General features: G+C 40.0%; 1 protein-coding gene across 1 annotated transcript; it reads left to right on the top strand.

The window, feature by feature from the left end:
• The first annotated feature begins 452 nt into the window (after positions 1-452).
• Positions 453-14,240, top strand: LOC120150631 (transcription factor TCP8-like). The gene is made up of 2 exons (XM_039163270.1): positions 453-758; positions 13,320-14,240. The coding sequence occupies exons 1-2, from the start codon at positions 453-455 to the stop codon at positions 14,238-14,240; spliced, it is 1,227 nt and encodes a 408-aa protein (XP_039019201.1).
• Positions 14,241-15,348: the final 1,108 nt, after the last annotated feature.

The following is a 15,348-nucleotide window of genomic DNA, read 5'->3' as shown; positions in this document are numbered from 1 at the left end:
ATCCGAGATTTCCTAGATCAAGTGCAAAAAGTAGCCCGTCATCTTCACGGCCTAGCAAGGGAAGCTGGAGTGGTTCGACAAGGCATTCAACCGGTGACAGATGAAGGCAGAAGACTTGTCAACCTACTGGAAGTTGTTCGGGGTCTAGAGGATTTAGTTCGAATGTACCTTTAATTTGTTTTTATGTCTCTAAAAAGATAAAACATTTTTGTCTGAATAAGGATTATTTATAATAATGAACACTTTTTCTGGATCAATGCCCCCAAATTGCATACATCATACATTACATATTTTGCATTTTTATATTTCAAGTTTTTTTTTTTTATTTTTATTTTTTTTACATTCGTATTAACTAACAGAACATGTCTCAGACACCAAGCTTACCACCGCAAGCAATAGATACGCATCACCCTCACAACACTCGTGCAAAGAAAAAATAAATAGATGTCAGAATGGAAAAACTCGAGGAGAACATGACAAGACTTCTAAAGGAACTGGAGGACAAGATGGCTCAGAACAATCAACGTACCATGGAGTCCATAAAGAAAAGCACGGAGTCCCTAGCCGACCAGATCGTGGCTAAGTTATCTGGTTTACAACAACAGACAAGTGCATCCGGAGAAGCTGCATCTGAGGGGATAACCATACCACCGACCCCACAAGTGGTTGCCTCATCTGGGACCTTACCCGGACTGCAAGGTGACTCATTTGTCGCTAGAGGGAAAGCTGTATCAGCGGCAAATTTACAGACTTCTGCGGCAAAGCCTGACAGTAATCTAGACGACTGCCCTATCCCGGATTTTGACGAGGAGGATAAGGCGAAGAAGATGAAAGAAAAGATCAGGATGTTAGAAGACCAAATAAAGATGGTCCAGGGAGACCATGATTATTATGGTGTTGATGCAATGGAACTAAGCTTGGTTCCCGATTTGGTGCTTCCACCAAAATTTAAGGTTCATGAGTTTGAGAAGTTCAACGGGAACAGCTGCCCTTCGGCCCATATCACTATGTTTTGTAGGAAGATGACAGGGTACGGGGGAAATGACCAACTCCTGATCCATTGCTTTCAGGAGAGCCTATCCGGTTCAGCTACTCGGTGGTACAACCAGCTTAGCCGGACTCATATCAAGACGTGGAAAGACTTAGCCAAGTCTTTCTTGGAGCAGTATAAGCATATCAACGATATGAGACCAGACCGGGTCATGTTACAAAGCCTAGAGAAGAAACACAATGAGAGTTTCCGACAGTACGCACAGAGATGGAGGGATTTATCTGTGCAAGTTCATCCACCCTTGGATGAAAAGGAAACAAGAAAGCTGTTTGTACAGACCTTGAAGGCACCTTACTTCGGGCACTTGGTAGCAATCACGTCGGGAAGTTTCTCAGATTTAGTCATGGCCGGTGAAATGATCAAGTTGGCCATTAAACAAGGAAAGATTGAGGGAGGTGACTCTAGTAAAAAACCTCTCGTGAAAAACAAAGAGCGAGAGATCAACAATGTAAACACCTACAACGTCAGCAAGGGGGTTACGATCTCAAGCTCAAATTCCACAGCAGCTGTGCCATCCGGCACTTCTAGACAGAATCAGAGAGAACCAAGAAGGGAAAGGGAAAGGGAGCAGTTCGAACCCATTCCCATGACATATAAAGAATTATACCAATAGCTCTTCGATACTCATGCAGTGTCGCCTTATCCTATGAATCCAATAAGTCCCCCTTACCCGAAATGGTATGACAAGAGCGCTCACTGCGAATACCATGGCGGTGTGCAGGGGCATTCGATTGAAAGTTGTCTCGTATTCAAGAGACTTGTGCAACGAATGCGAAACAAGAATTGGATCACTTTCAACTCCGGAGCACCAAACGTCGCCCAGAATCCCTTGCCCAATCATCAGGAGACAGGAATCAATGCCATTACTACTGAAGGGGGAAGGAGAATTAAATCAAGTGTTTCGGAAATTAAATCTCCTTTGGCTTGGGTATGGAGCCAAATGGTAAAGGCAGGATTTCTTGCACCATATCCAGACATTACAGAAAATGAAGATGGTAACCATTGTTGTTACCACAACAAAGAAGGGCATAAAGTGCAAGATTTCCCAGAGTTCAGATTGTTAGTCCAGCTCATGATGGATCGGAAGGAGGTGGAGTTTTACGAAGAAATTCAAGAGTCCTTGGAAGCAGATGTTTGTGCCACTGGAGAATCATCAGACAGAAGATTTGGTAGGGGTAGTCCTTTGATAATTACCCCTAAGGCAAGCATGACAGTAACAACACCAGCCAAGGTGAGTACTTCCGGAGGATGTAATAGTAAAATGGGGCAAAGACCACTTGAGCCATTCAAAGAAGATGTGCTAGTTGTCAATGAATCTATAAAGGAGGAAGAAGCTAAAGAGTTCCTCAAGATCTTGAAGTACAACGAGTACAACATTGTAGAACAGCTCCACAACTTACCTACACGTACTTCAATGCTAGCACTATTTTTAAGCTCGGAAGCACACCGAGAAGCGCTGTTGAATGTCCTTAATCAAACGTTCGTGCCACAAGACATACCAGTCAGCAAGATGGATCGACTGGTGAACAATATTCAAGCTGATAATCTCATCTCGTTTTCAGATGATGAGATTCCATCCGGAGGAAGAGGCCGAACAAGGCGTTACATATTACTACCTACTGTAAGGGGCACGCTTTACCAAGTGCCTTAATCGATAATGGTTCGGCCCTAAACGTGATGCCTTTGGTTACATTGAAGAGGCTACCAATAGATACCTCTCATATGAGAGCTTGTCAAAATGTGGTCCGAGCATTTGATGGGACCAAAAGAGAGGTAATCGGAAAGATCGAGGTACCATTGACCATCGGACCAACCACCTATGATGTTGAGTTCCTTGTGATGGATATCATGCCGTCCTATAGTTGTCTTTTGGGAAGGCCATGGATTCATCAAGCCGATGCAGTACCCTCCACGTTGCACCAAAAAGTTAAATTTGTTATTGACGGGGCCTTAATAATTATCAACGCTGAAGAAGATATCTTGGCAAGCGTGACCACGGAGGCTCCATACATCGAAGTAGATGAGGAAGCGGTAGAATGTTCGTTCCACTCCTTGGAGTTTGTGAATGCCACATTCTTGGCGGAAGGAAAGAAGATTCCAAGACCCCGACTCTCCAAATGCACAAAGATGGAGATCAAGCAAACCTTGGGCCGAGGTGCCAAGACTGGAAGAGGTTTTGGGAAATATTTGCAAGGAAGGATTAATCATGTCCTTCTGATTTCAAAATTAGACCAGTTTGGGCTCGGTTTCCAGCCCAGTTATCATGAAAAGAGAAAGGAGATCTAAAAGAACCGGGAGAGAAGATTAGCCAGATTGACTGGAAACGAACTCCAATGGAAGCCTATGATATTCCCGCCTCTTTTTAGAACATTCAAGTCAGGTGGTTATGTGTTTAAAACCACCATATCCGAGTTGGAAGCGGCTCTGGAAGATCTGAACATCAATGCCGTGACCACAGAAGATGCTGGCAACGGAGATAGATCCGGGATATGCCCTCTGCCGCCTGGGTTCGTGCCTAGCAGTTGGTCGGTGGAAGAACTACCTGTGGTTTACAAGAATCTTTCAGAGTAATATTCGAACTATCCCTATTTGCCTATACCCGGGGCAATAGGTGATCTTTTGTAAGGGTGAATAAACATTTTGTTTAAGTTTAATAAAAGATGCATTTTTCTTTTTCCATGGCAAACAAATTTTTCTTTTATTGTTGAATTCATTGTCTATCTCCTTCATTCCAGTACTTCATTTCCAGTTACTCTCAAAGTTAGTTCTTGACCATTCCGTGTGGGATATTATCCTCTCACACATGCACGTTATTCTCCTTGCAGGTGCCCAGATAACGATAATGTAGGCACTGATGATCCGGATCCGGAGGTGGATTTTGAATCAACCATTTGTCTCGGGGAATTTGATGAATGCGATAATGAAGAAGAGTGCAACTTGCCTACTGAATTGTTGAGAATGATATAAAGAGAAGAAAAGCAAATATTGCCCCATGAGGAGGCGATCCAAATCCTAAATTTGGGCACTGAGGAAGATCGAAAGGAGGTTAAAATCGGCACGACTCTTTCGGCTGAAGCAACACAAAACTTGATAGTCTTACTTCAGGAATACGAAAATGTGTTCGCTTGGTCGTATCAAGACATGCCGGGACTAGACACAGATATGGTAGTTCACAAACTGCCAATCAAACCAGAATTCAAACCGGTGCAGCAAAAACTGAGAAGAATGCGACCAGAAATGCTCCTTAAGATCAAGGAAGAAGTCAAGAAGCAGTTTGATGCAGGTTTTCTTCAAGTGGCCAAATATCCAGAGTGGGTGGCCAACATAGTGCATGTACCGAAGAAAGACGGGAAAGTACGCATGTGTGTTGATTACCAGGACCTTAACAAGGCAAGTCCCAAGGACAACTTTCCTCTGCCACACATAGACACTCTGGTGGACAACACGGCCGGGAACGCCTACTTTACATTCATGGATGGATTTTCGGGGAACAATCAGATCAAGATGCATCCCGAAGACATGGAGAAGACCACTTTTGTCACAATGTGGGAACTTTCTGTTACAAAGTGATGCCTTTCGGATTAAAGAATGCTGGGGCAACATATCAGAGAGCTATGGTGACCCTGTTCCACGATATGATACACCAAGAGATCAAGGTTTATGTCGACGACATGATTGTCAAGGCACAGACCGAGAATGAACATGTCGAGAATCTGAGAAAGCTCTTCCAGAGATTGAGGAAATTCCGGTTACGACTGAACCCTAGTAAGTGTACCTTCGGGGTGACATCCGGGAAACTATTAGGCTTTATAGTCAGCAGAAAAGGCATTGAGGTTGATCCTGATAAGGTTAAGGCTATCCAGAGTCTACCTCCTCCACGAACACAAAAGAAGGTCCGAGGTTTTTAGGAAGATTGAATTACATAGCCAGGTTTATATCTCAGTTAACTGACAAGTGTGATCCAATCTTTCGCCTTCTCCAAAAAAACAGCCCTGGAACATGGGATGAAAACTGTCAAATTGCATTTGAGAAGGTAAAAGAGTACCTGACCCACGCTCCTATCCTGATGTCCCCTATCCCAGAAAACCTTTGTTCTTGTATCTTTCCATATCCATGGGGTGTGTCCTGGGTCAACATGACGAGTCCAGGAAGAAGGAAAGAGACATCTACTACTTAAGCAAGAAGTTCACCGATTGTGAGGTCCGATATCCTCCTATGGAGAAGGTTTGTTGTGCCCTGGTTTGGGCTACAAAAAGACTCCGACAATACATGTTGTATCACACTACTTGGCTGATTTCCAAGTTAGACCCATTAAAATACATGATGGGTGTACCTGCTCTATCCGGAAGGTTAGCCCGATGGCAGATGCTTTTGTTGAATTTTACATCGAATAAGTGAGCCAAAAAGCGGTAAAAGGCAGTGCCATATCCGATTTTTTGGCAAGCAGAACTGATGAGAGCTATGAACCGCTGGACTTTGATTTCCCAGATGAAAACTTGATGGCCATATCTTTAGAAGAAGCAGATACTTCAACAGACAGCTCCTGGAGAATGCATTTCGATGGAGCATCAAATGCATTAGGACATGGCATTGGGGTAATCCTGATCTCTCCGAAAGTGAGTCATTACCCATTTACCAGCAGACTAAACTTTGATTGCACCAATAACATGGCTGAATATGAAGCATGCGTCTTGGGAATTCGGGCTGCATTGGGGCAAAATATAAAGACTTTGCGGGTGTATGGTGACTCAGCCTTAGTAATCTATCAGCTCCGAGGAGAATGGGAAACTAAGGATATAAAACTGTTAGAATACCGAAGACTAGTGCTGGATCTACTCGAAGAGTTCGACGAAGTCACCTTCCACCACGTGCCTAGAGAAGAAAATCAGATGGCTGACGCTTTAGCTACATTGGCAGCCGCATTCAGGGCTGGTGGGGAGTCTGAAATGATGCCAATTAACATGCAGTCGTATGAGTACCCAGCTCATTGTTACCAAATTGAAGAAGTGAAAGACACTAAGCCTTGGTACTACGACATTCTACAGTATATCAAGCATCAGAGTTATCCAGAAAAAGCCACCGAAACTGATAAGAGAACCCTTAGAAGGTTGGCAGCTGGATACGTCCTTGACGGAGAGGTTTTATACAAGAAAAGCCATAACCAAGTTCTGTTAAGGTGCGTCGATGCTGAAGAGGCAAAAATGATAGTGGAAGAAATACATGATGGAGTTTGTGGAGCACATGCAAATGGTCATATGATGTCAAGACAAATAATGAGATGCGGATATTTTTGGTCATCACTGGAAAGCGATTGCATCAACTATGCTAGGAGATGTCATAAATGTCAGATTTATGGAGACAAGATAAATGTTCCACCCCATCCGCTTCATGTAATGACGTCACCATGGCCTTTCTCTGTGTGGGGCATGGACGTTATCGGGAAAATCCATCCGAAGGCTTCGAATGGTCACCGTTTCATTCTCGTAGCAATTGACTATTTCACGAAATGGGTAGAGGCTGCGTCATATGCCAGTGTCACTCAATCCACTATTTGCAAGTTTCTGAAGAAAGAAATTATATGTCGGTATGGTCTACCTGAAAGGATTATCACCGATAACATAACAAACTTGAACAACAAATGATGAGTGCTGCTTGCGAACAGTTCAACATAAAACATCACAATTCCACTGCTTACAGACCAAAGATGAACGGAGCAGTAGAAGCAGCAAACAAAAACATTAAGAAGATAGTGGAGAAAACGGCTGAAACTTACAAAGACTGGCATGAGAAGTTGCCTTTTGCTTTGTTCGCTTATCGAACCTCGGTACGAACTTTGACTAGGGCAACTCCATTTTCATTAGCCTATGGAATGGAAGCAGTGCTACCCATTGAAGTCGAGATTCCGTCTCTCAGGGTCTTGTCAGAAGTTAAACTGGATGATGCAGAGTGGGAACAATCCAGATATGATCAGCTTAATCTGATAGATGAAAAAAGACTGAAAGCCATTCATCATGGTCAAATCTATCAGAAACGAATGATCCGAGCACATGAAAAAAAGGTGCGCCCAAGAATATTCCGCGAGGGAGATCTGGTGCTAAAAAGAATTTGGCCAGTCCAGAAAGATTTCCGAGGAAAATGGACGCCAAATTGGGAAGGACCTTATGTCGTGAAAAAGGCTTTCTTCGGAGGAGCCCTCGTCCTGGCTGAAATGGACGGACCTGAACTGCCACATCCCATCAACTCGGACGCAGTTAAGAAATACTTCGCTTAGGATGAAAACCCGAGAGGGCGTCTTAAGTTGGAAAAAAAACAAAACAAAAACAAAAAAAACAAAAAGAGAAAAACGTTTAGGGTGAAAACTCGAAAGGGTGCCCTAAATTGAAGAAAAAAAAAGAAAAGAAAAAGAGAAAAAAAGAACAAAAGAAGAGAAAACAATGGGGGTTCAAGATGAAAACCGCAAAGGGCGTCTTGCAACCAAGGATGGGTCCAAGTTGAAAACCCGGAAAGGGCGATTTGGATATTAACAGTGGAAACATCCCGGCACATGAATCTTCTACGAACTCAACAAATTGGAGAAATGTTGCACTCTCCCAAACGTTATCGCATTTTCAAGGATCCTTTGGCAAAGGCTGCATTCAAGGTCATCAAACGGCTTTTCAGCTCAGAAGTGCCCACATTATCGAGATATAAGACATTCATTTACACATCACCGTGTATTCGTTTTCTAGAATGTTTGCCATGTATTGTTTGTTCTTCTCCTCCCTTATGAATAAAGACCATCTTTCCTCTAATTCCTTTGGAGCATCTTGAATTAGATTTAAATCTAATGATTTATTTATTTTTATGAAAGATAATCGCATATTACTGTACAAAGATTCATTGAAAAGTACAGGTACCCAAAAACCGATCAAGGCTCATGCACATACTTGAGATAGTTGAGGAGTATCTCCCAAATCAAGAAAAAACAGAATGTGCACATCAGATTTAAACATTTGAAGAATTCAAGATCAGAGATCGGAACTTCAAGCTTTCAAAATCAAGAGTCAACAACGACAGGCCATCGGAGATCAAGATTTCTCTCAAGAGCCCAGAATAACATATGTTGCCTATACATTTTAGGCATACCTAAGAGCGTGACATCCCCAACATCGCATATATGCATATCTTTGCAGGTTTTACCCAGAGCCAATCTCAACTTCACAACGAAGGATATTGGACTCCAGACAACGCAAGTTCAACTTCACGACGAAGGGACCGCTGGTTGTCAACAAACATTTCTCAAATTCAGAGCCAATCTCAACTTCACAACGAAGGATATTGGACTCCAGACAACGCAAGTTCAACTTCACGATGAAGGGACCGTTGGTTGTCAACAAATATTTCTCAAATTCAGAGCCAATTTCAACTTCACAACGAAGGATATTGGACTCCAGACAACGCAAGTTCAACTTCACGACGAAGGGACCGCTGGTTGTCAACAAACATTTCTCAAATTCAGAGCCAATTTCAACTTCACAACGAAGGATATTGGACTCCAGACAATGCAAGTTCAACTTCACGACGAAGGGACCGCTGGTTGTCAACAAACATTTCTCAATTTCAGAGCCAATTTCAACTTCACAACGAAGGATATTGGACTCCAGACAACGCAAGTTCAACTTCACGACGAAGGGACCGCTGGTTGTCAACAAACATTTCTCAAATTCAGAGTCAATTTCAACTTCACAACGAAGGATATTGGACTCCAGACAACGCAAGTTCAACTTCACGATGAAGGGACCGCTGGTTGTCAACAAACATTTCTCAAATTCAGAGCCAATTTCAACTTCACAACGAAGGATATTGGACTCCAGACAACGCAAGTTCAACTTCACGACGAAGGGATCGCTGGTTGTCAACAAACATTTCTCAATTTCAGAGCCAATTTCAACTTCACAACGAAGGATATTGGACTCGGAACAATACTTGGATTTCAACTTCACGACGAAGGATATCCAATTCTCAGGCTCAGCTTCACAACGGAGGGGCCATATACAATTCCAACTTCACAAACAGATGGACCCAACTTCATGACGAGGGAGTCATCTCATATTTCAGTTTGATATATTAGTCGTAACATCGAATTTCAAGTCTACGACGGAGGACATTCGATATAGACGAGAAGTGTGTCTTTTAATCTTTTCCCTATCCCCGTTACACGACTAGGGGCAAAGAGGGGCAGCTGTAGACACACTATTTTTATATATATATTACATATATATATAAATTATTTTCGTTTTATTAAAACAACATTTACATTTGTTTTCAGGCCCAACAATGGCCCAACAGGCTCGTGACCCAGCAAGCAAAGGTTTCTAGGAACCCTAGCAAGTTCCAGCCAACGCCGTAACTGTCCCCATGCGAGAGTCCCGTGTCCCACGTCTCACCGGCACTCATTCCCGGTTATCTCGGCGCCTTGAACTTCTCAATGTCAAACAACCACCAGCACACGAAGCCAACCGCCAACAACAAGCAAGGCAACGTGTTAGTTTAGGACTTCAACAACCAAACCGAGTTTTACTCGGATTAAAACTCTAAGTAGGCCTGTATAAATACATGTAACGAGAACACTCACAGGGATCTTTTTTTTTTCTTGGACACTGGACGAACACCCGAGATCATCACGACAGCCCGCACATACAAACATTACGAGTGTTCATTAGTGAAATACGAGTAAAGTAACTTCGGAGATCGACATTTTGTAATCGTTTCGTAGCAAAATAAAGGGTAAAAGTTTCGTACCTTTCTTGTTTACTTTGTATGTATGTATTTCCTTCACTCTGGTTTGATTCTAAACAACAAAAAACGTTTTGGCCGAGGACCAAGGGGGTTGCTTTCGAAGCTATTTTGCTAGATCTACGCGACCCGAGGCCCGTTTTAAAAAACTAGTTGGATTTTTGTAACCTACGCAAGAAGACCTTTCAAAAAAATAAAAGCTTTTTCATTTTCGCCGCTGATGACCGCGGCCAGCGCCGTTCGCGATGGCCGACGAGGCGGCATGCGGTGGTCGGATACTGGGTTCTTGAAGAACCACGGTGGCCTGTTCTTGAAACTCAAGAACAAACCAGAGAAAAGGGAGAGAAGAAGAGAGGGTTGTTCAGCGAGAGAGATGAAAAATGAAGGTTTAAAAAAAATTTAACATTTATATTAACCAGTTAACCCGCGTGTAGACCCGACCCAATCTTCTGACCTGCGTATTTTTACGAAGTAAAGGGTAAACTACCCTTTTGGTCCCCTGCTGTGTTAAAAGGCCCCATTGGCATCCCTAAATTCATTTTAATATTGGCCCGTAATTTTTATTTTATTTGAATTTGGACACCTAACTCTTTTTTCTTATTTAATCCGACCCTTATTTCTATTTGTATATATTTTTATTTGTTACGTAATTATTTTTTAATATTATGTATATATATATTTTTCATTTAATTTTATATATTTTTACTATTATATTTATTCTCTATTTTTATTGATATTCGTCGTTGTATATATATATTTTATTACTATTATTATTATATATATATTATACTCACATTAATTATATCTACCTATCCCCCCACCATTTTTTTCTTCATTTTCATGCACTGCTCTACTTTGATTAATTAATAGATTAGGTTTGACGTTTTTAACTTTATGTTATCATTATTTATTCTTTTTCGTCTTAGCATTTATTTATCATTCTTTCACTATGGTTTTCACCCGTTTCATTTAATATTATATGTATATGTTATCATCTTTCTTCATTTTATTTATTTATTTTTATCTTTACTTTTTCATTCTTTTATTTTCTTTATTTTATATTACTTTCTTTATTTCGTTCGTTTTTGTATTATTTATTTTCATTTTTCTAACACATTTTTGAATTTTAAAGGGTATTTTTTTGATCAATCAGAGGTAAGTAATCTAGATCGCTATTTTTACCTTTTAATTTAAAATTACAATTTTCTTAATTAAAGACGACTGGAAATTACATAGTACCGAAAGGGCAGTTCAAGGGTGCTAACCCTTCTTGATTGTAACCGGCTTCCGAATCCGACATATCACTGGTAAGAAGCGGATCAGGTAAGAAATAAGGTATCCAATCAACCCGTTTTATTTTTAAAATAAATGATCGGTGGCGACTCCAATCCATTTGCCTAAGTCGAAGCCCAATTCCGGGCCCAACCGAAAGACGGTTCCGACAGTCTATTTATCAATTAATCTGAATCGAATGTTATAAAGTTTTATTAATGAAATGATTCTTTAAATTCAGTCTCTTTCGTTCATGATATATGTGTTCAAATTTCTTAACTTATTTAAGAGGCATAATTAGGGATGTGTATGGGTCGGTTCAGGTTTTCAGGCAATCCAACTCGACTCAAAAAAAAAATTACCCACTACTTGAAACCCGATTCAACCTGAGTTTAGGATAACTTCACTCGACACGACACGACATAAATAATATAAAGAGAAATATTATTGTAATTATTCCTAAATATATAAGGTATAATTATAGTATTTTTTTAGGTTGTGTCGGATATTTTTCACATTAAACCCAAACCTGACCTGGCCTAAATTAATCCTCAAAACAAAAATTGAATTGTCCCAATCCGAACACGATTTAAAAAAATCTAATGACTCAATCGGGTCATAACCATCAGTTTGAGTCTCGTATCCATCCCTAGAAATAATGTTTCATCTCACTAAATAACCTGGTAATTAATTCTTTTATTTATTTATATACAATATTTTAAAAAAAATATTTTGTATGTTTATTTTATAATTCATATTTATAATTTATAATTATCTCTCTAAATAACATCCATCTTTAAAAATTGATGCAATAAAATCTTATCATATTGACTTGTTCATGATCATTAATTAGTATAATATTAAAAATATTTTTGGGATTAAAATAATATTAAAGATGACAGGGATGAAGATATGGGTTGGATTCAGTCAGTGGTGTATGGAATTAATTCAGTTGATCATCTGTTCAAAGTTGGAGATTATTTTATTTTTCATTTCTTTAATAAAAAGCAAAGAAAGTGGGTCCAGGTGGATTTTGGCTGGCTGATTACTGTTTTGGATATTATAATAATACCATAAATTTAATATATTTTAAAGAGAAAATAATCTCAGTGACAAAAAATGTCTTATAATATACGATTTTAACCATTTTTTTTTGGATTTGTCAAAATGACCAATTAAATCGTAATGCGATAGATAATTCGCAACGCGATCTCCGGTATCGCAAATCAGTTTCCAGATTCGCAACGCGAACTTCGACTATCGCATTGCGATTTACATATTCGCATTGCGATAGTCCAAGTTCGCATTGCGATAGTCCAAGCTCGCATTGCGATAGTCGAAGTTCGCGTTAAGAATCTGGAAACTGATTTGCGATACCGGAGATCGCGTTGCGAATTATCATTCGCATTGCGATTTAGTTGGTCATTTTGGCAAATCCAAAAAAAATTAGTTAAAATCGTATATTATAAGGCATTTTTAGTCACTGAGGTAATTTTTTCTATTTTAAATATTTTAATTCAATTATGAGATAATAATTATATTAATTCTTACTGTACATATCAAATTAAAAATTAAATTAAACGTTAAGTACTATTTAAAAAAATGAGTATTAAAATAAAATATAAGTTAAACTTTAGATAAACTACATATTAAATATATAAATTATCATTTTTATTCTATTTTAATACTTAAATTTTTTTTTAAATATACATAACTTTTAGTATATGTTTATTTTGGTATATTACTGTTAAAAATTTAATACTGATATTGACGTGACATCATAAGATAATATAATTTAATCATTAAAAAATAAAAAATACGTACTATAGTTATGTTAAGTTTTATTGATGGTTAACAAAATAAAATCTATAATAAATATTTAAATATGATTTTGAAAAAAATAAAATTTAGATATAAAATCAAATAAAAGTGTTGTTTTAAGTATTAAACGTATAATCTCCCCTTAATATATACATAGAGACAACAGTCAATCAAACAAACAAAAGAACCCCACATAAAGCTCTTTGGGGTTGATGATGAATCAACCCTTTTTTCCAGAAACCCCCCCCCCCACACACACATGGAACTTTCATATTCTCAAAGCAACAAGCTTCACAACCACCGTCATCATCTTCTTCATCTTACAACCGCCGCAGCGCCTCCTCTTGCTTCTTCCTCCTCTTCTTCTTCAGCTTCCACTGTTCAAACCAATGCACATTAGCTCGTTGATGTCTCCCTTGCTATTGCCACTGGATCTACGACGACGACGACGACGAGCACCATCATAGCGAATCCGCCGGTGAAACGTTCCACCAAGGACCGGCATACCAAAGTTGACGGTCGGGGGCGGCGTATACGAATGCCTGCGGCCTGTGCGGCTAGAGTTTTTCAACTGACTAGAGAGTTAGGTCATAAATCGGATGGCGAAACGATTGAGTGGCTTTTACCACAGGCTGAACCGGCTATCATAGAAGCCACCGGGACTGGTACAATACCGGCGAATTTTTCGACGCTTAACGTTTCGTTAAGGAGGGATGGCTCGACGCTTTCGGCTCCGCCGTCGAAGTCGGCTCCTCACTTGTTCCATGGCGCTTTAGCTTTAGCTTCAGCTTCTCATGAATCTCATCATAATTCATATGGAGAAGGTTTGGCTCATAGTGCTTCGTTGGGTTATCACCACCATCATCAGCAGATTTTAACGGCATATCAAATGGCCGACACTTTACCCGGAGGTGGTGCTGATGGTGGTGGAGGCGGCGGAGATAGTGGGAATTCTTCAAGTGAGAATTATATAAAGAGACGTTTTAGAGAGGACTTGTTTAAGGAAGATAACCAGCCACGAGGCGAAACTGGTAGCAGCCTCGGAAACGGTGACGGTGACCGTAACGGAATGTCAACTAAGCCTTTTAAAAGAGGTTTAAGTACTCAATTGCCTGAACCACCGTCAAACATCTTGCCCGCCACTGCCATGTGGGCAGTTGCACCAGCTCCCGCTACTGGAACTACGCACGATTTGGATGCTTCCTGTCACCAGCAGTTCCGCAGCATCCGGGGCCGGACCATCCGAGCCCTAGATGTGGACTTTCGGAACAACAAGTGGGAATACATTGCAAGCACCTTTACATTTCGTACCCAGATTTAATCTCCAAGGAAACGTCGAATTCCAAGGTGGAAGAGCCAGTCCATTGCAATTGGGTTCCATGCACTACAGCAAAATTGATATGTAGCGGCGTTTTTAGCGGCGTTTGGAGAAGAAACGCCACAAAAGTTAAACATATAACAGCGTTTCCAATCGTAGCGCCATAAATTGATACTTTAGCGGCGTTTTTAGTACAAACGCTGCAATAGAGTTGACATATAGCGGTGGTGTTTTTACAAAAAATGCCGCAATAGGGTGGTAAATTAGCGGCGTTTATACCACAAACGCCACAATAGAGTATAAATTTTGCGGCGATTGAGCCAAAACGCCGCAATAGAGTGGTAAATTCGTGGCGTTTATACCACAAACGCCGCAATATATTACACATATAGTGTCGTTTATTCCTCAAACGCCGCAATAGTGATAATCAATAGTGGTGTTTTTAGACAAACGCCATAATAGTGTTAATCAATAATGGCGTTTTTAGAAAAACGCCGCAATAGTGATAATCAATAGTGGCGTTTTTTAACAAACGCCAGAATAGTGTAATCAATAGTGGCGTTTTTTTGTATAAACGCCGCAAAATGTTAAATATATAGTCCTCATTTTCTCTTACCCAAACCCTAAAATCATTTAAACTCTTCTTCCCTCAAAGATTCTTCTCTGGTACAACAACAACTCTCAAACGATTTCAAGTGACGTCGTCATTTGTATGTCCCGTCGACCAAATTGGGCCTCTCACCGACGTACTATAACACAATTGCACGGTTTGATCCATATAGAGTTTACAAGGACGAAAAACTTAACGATGCGTCGTCAAACAAAGAAAACAACTTTCCTACATCCTTTCCCCACGAATGACCAAAACTAAATTCTACTGAACAATATAGCGAAGACTGTTTATACATAGCTTTAATGTTTCTAAATTGTAATGTATTATGTTGTTAAGCATTTTTATGCATACCTTATGTCTTAATTCAAATGTATGGTTGTTGTTACTTATATAAAGCTACATATATCAGTGAATTTAGTAGATGTAGAGCAGAAATGATTAGTTGTAAAATGAACTAATATTATGTAAATTAAATGTTATTAGCGACGTTTTTGATAG

This window comes from Hibiscus syriacus, unplaced genomic scaffold (genome assembly GCF_006381635.1).
Source record: "Hibiscus syriacus cultivar Baekdansim isolate YM2019G1 unplaced genomic scaffold, ASM638163v2 tig00111022_pilon, whole genome shotgun sequence".
NCBI lineage: Eukaryota > Viridiplantae > Streptophyta > Magnoliopsida > Malvales > Malvaceae > Hibiscus > Hibiscus syriacus.
Note: the sequence above shows the minus strand (reverse complement) of the source record. Positions and strands in the feature narration are given on the sequence as shown.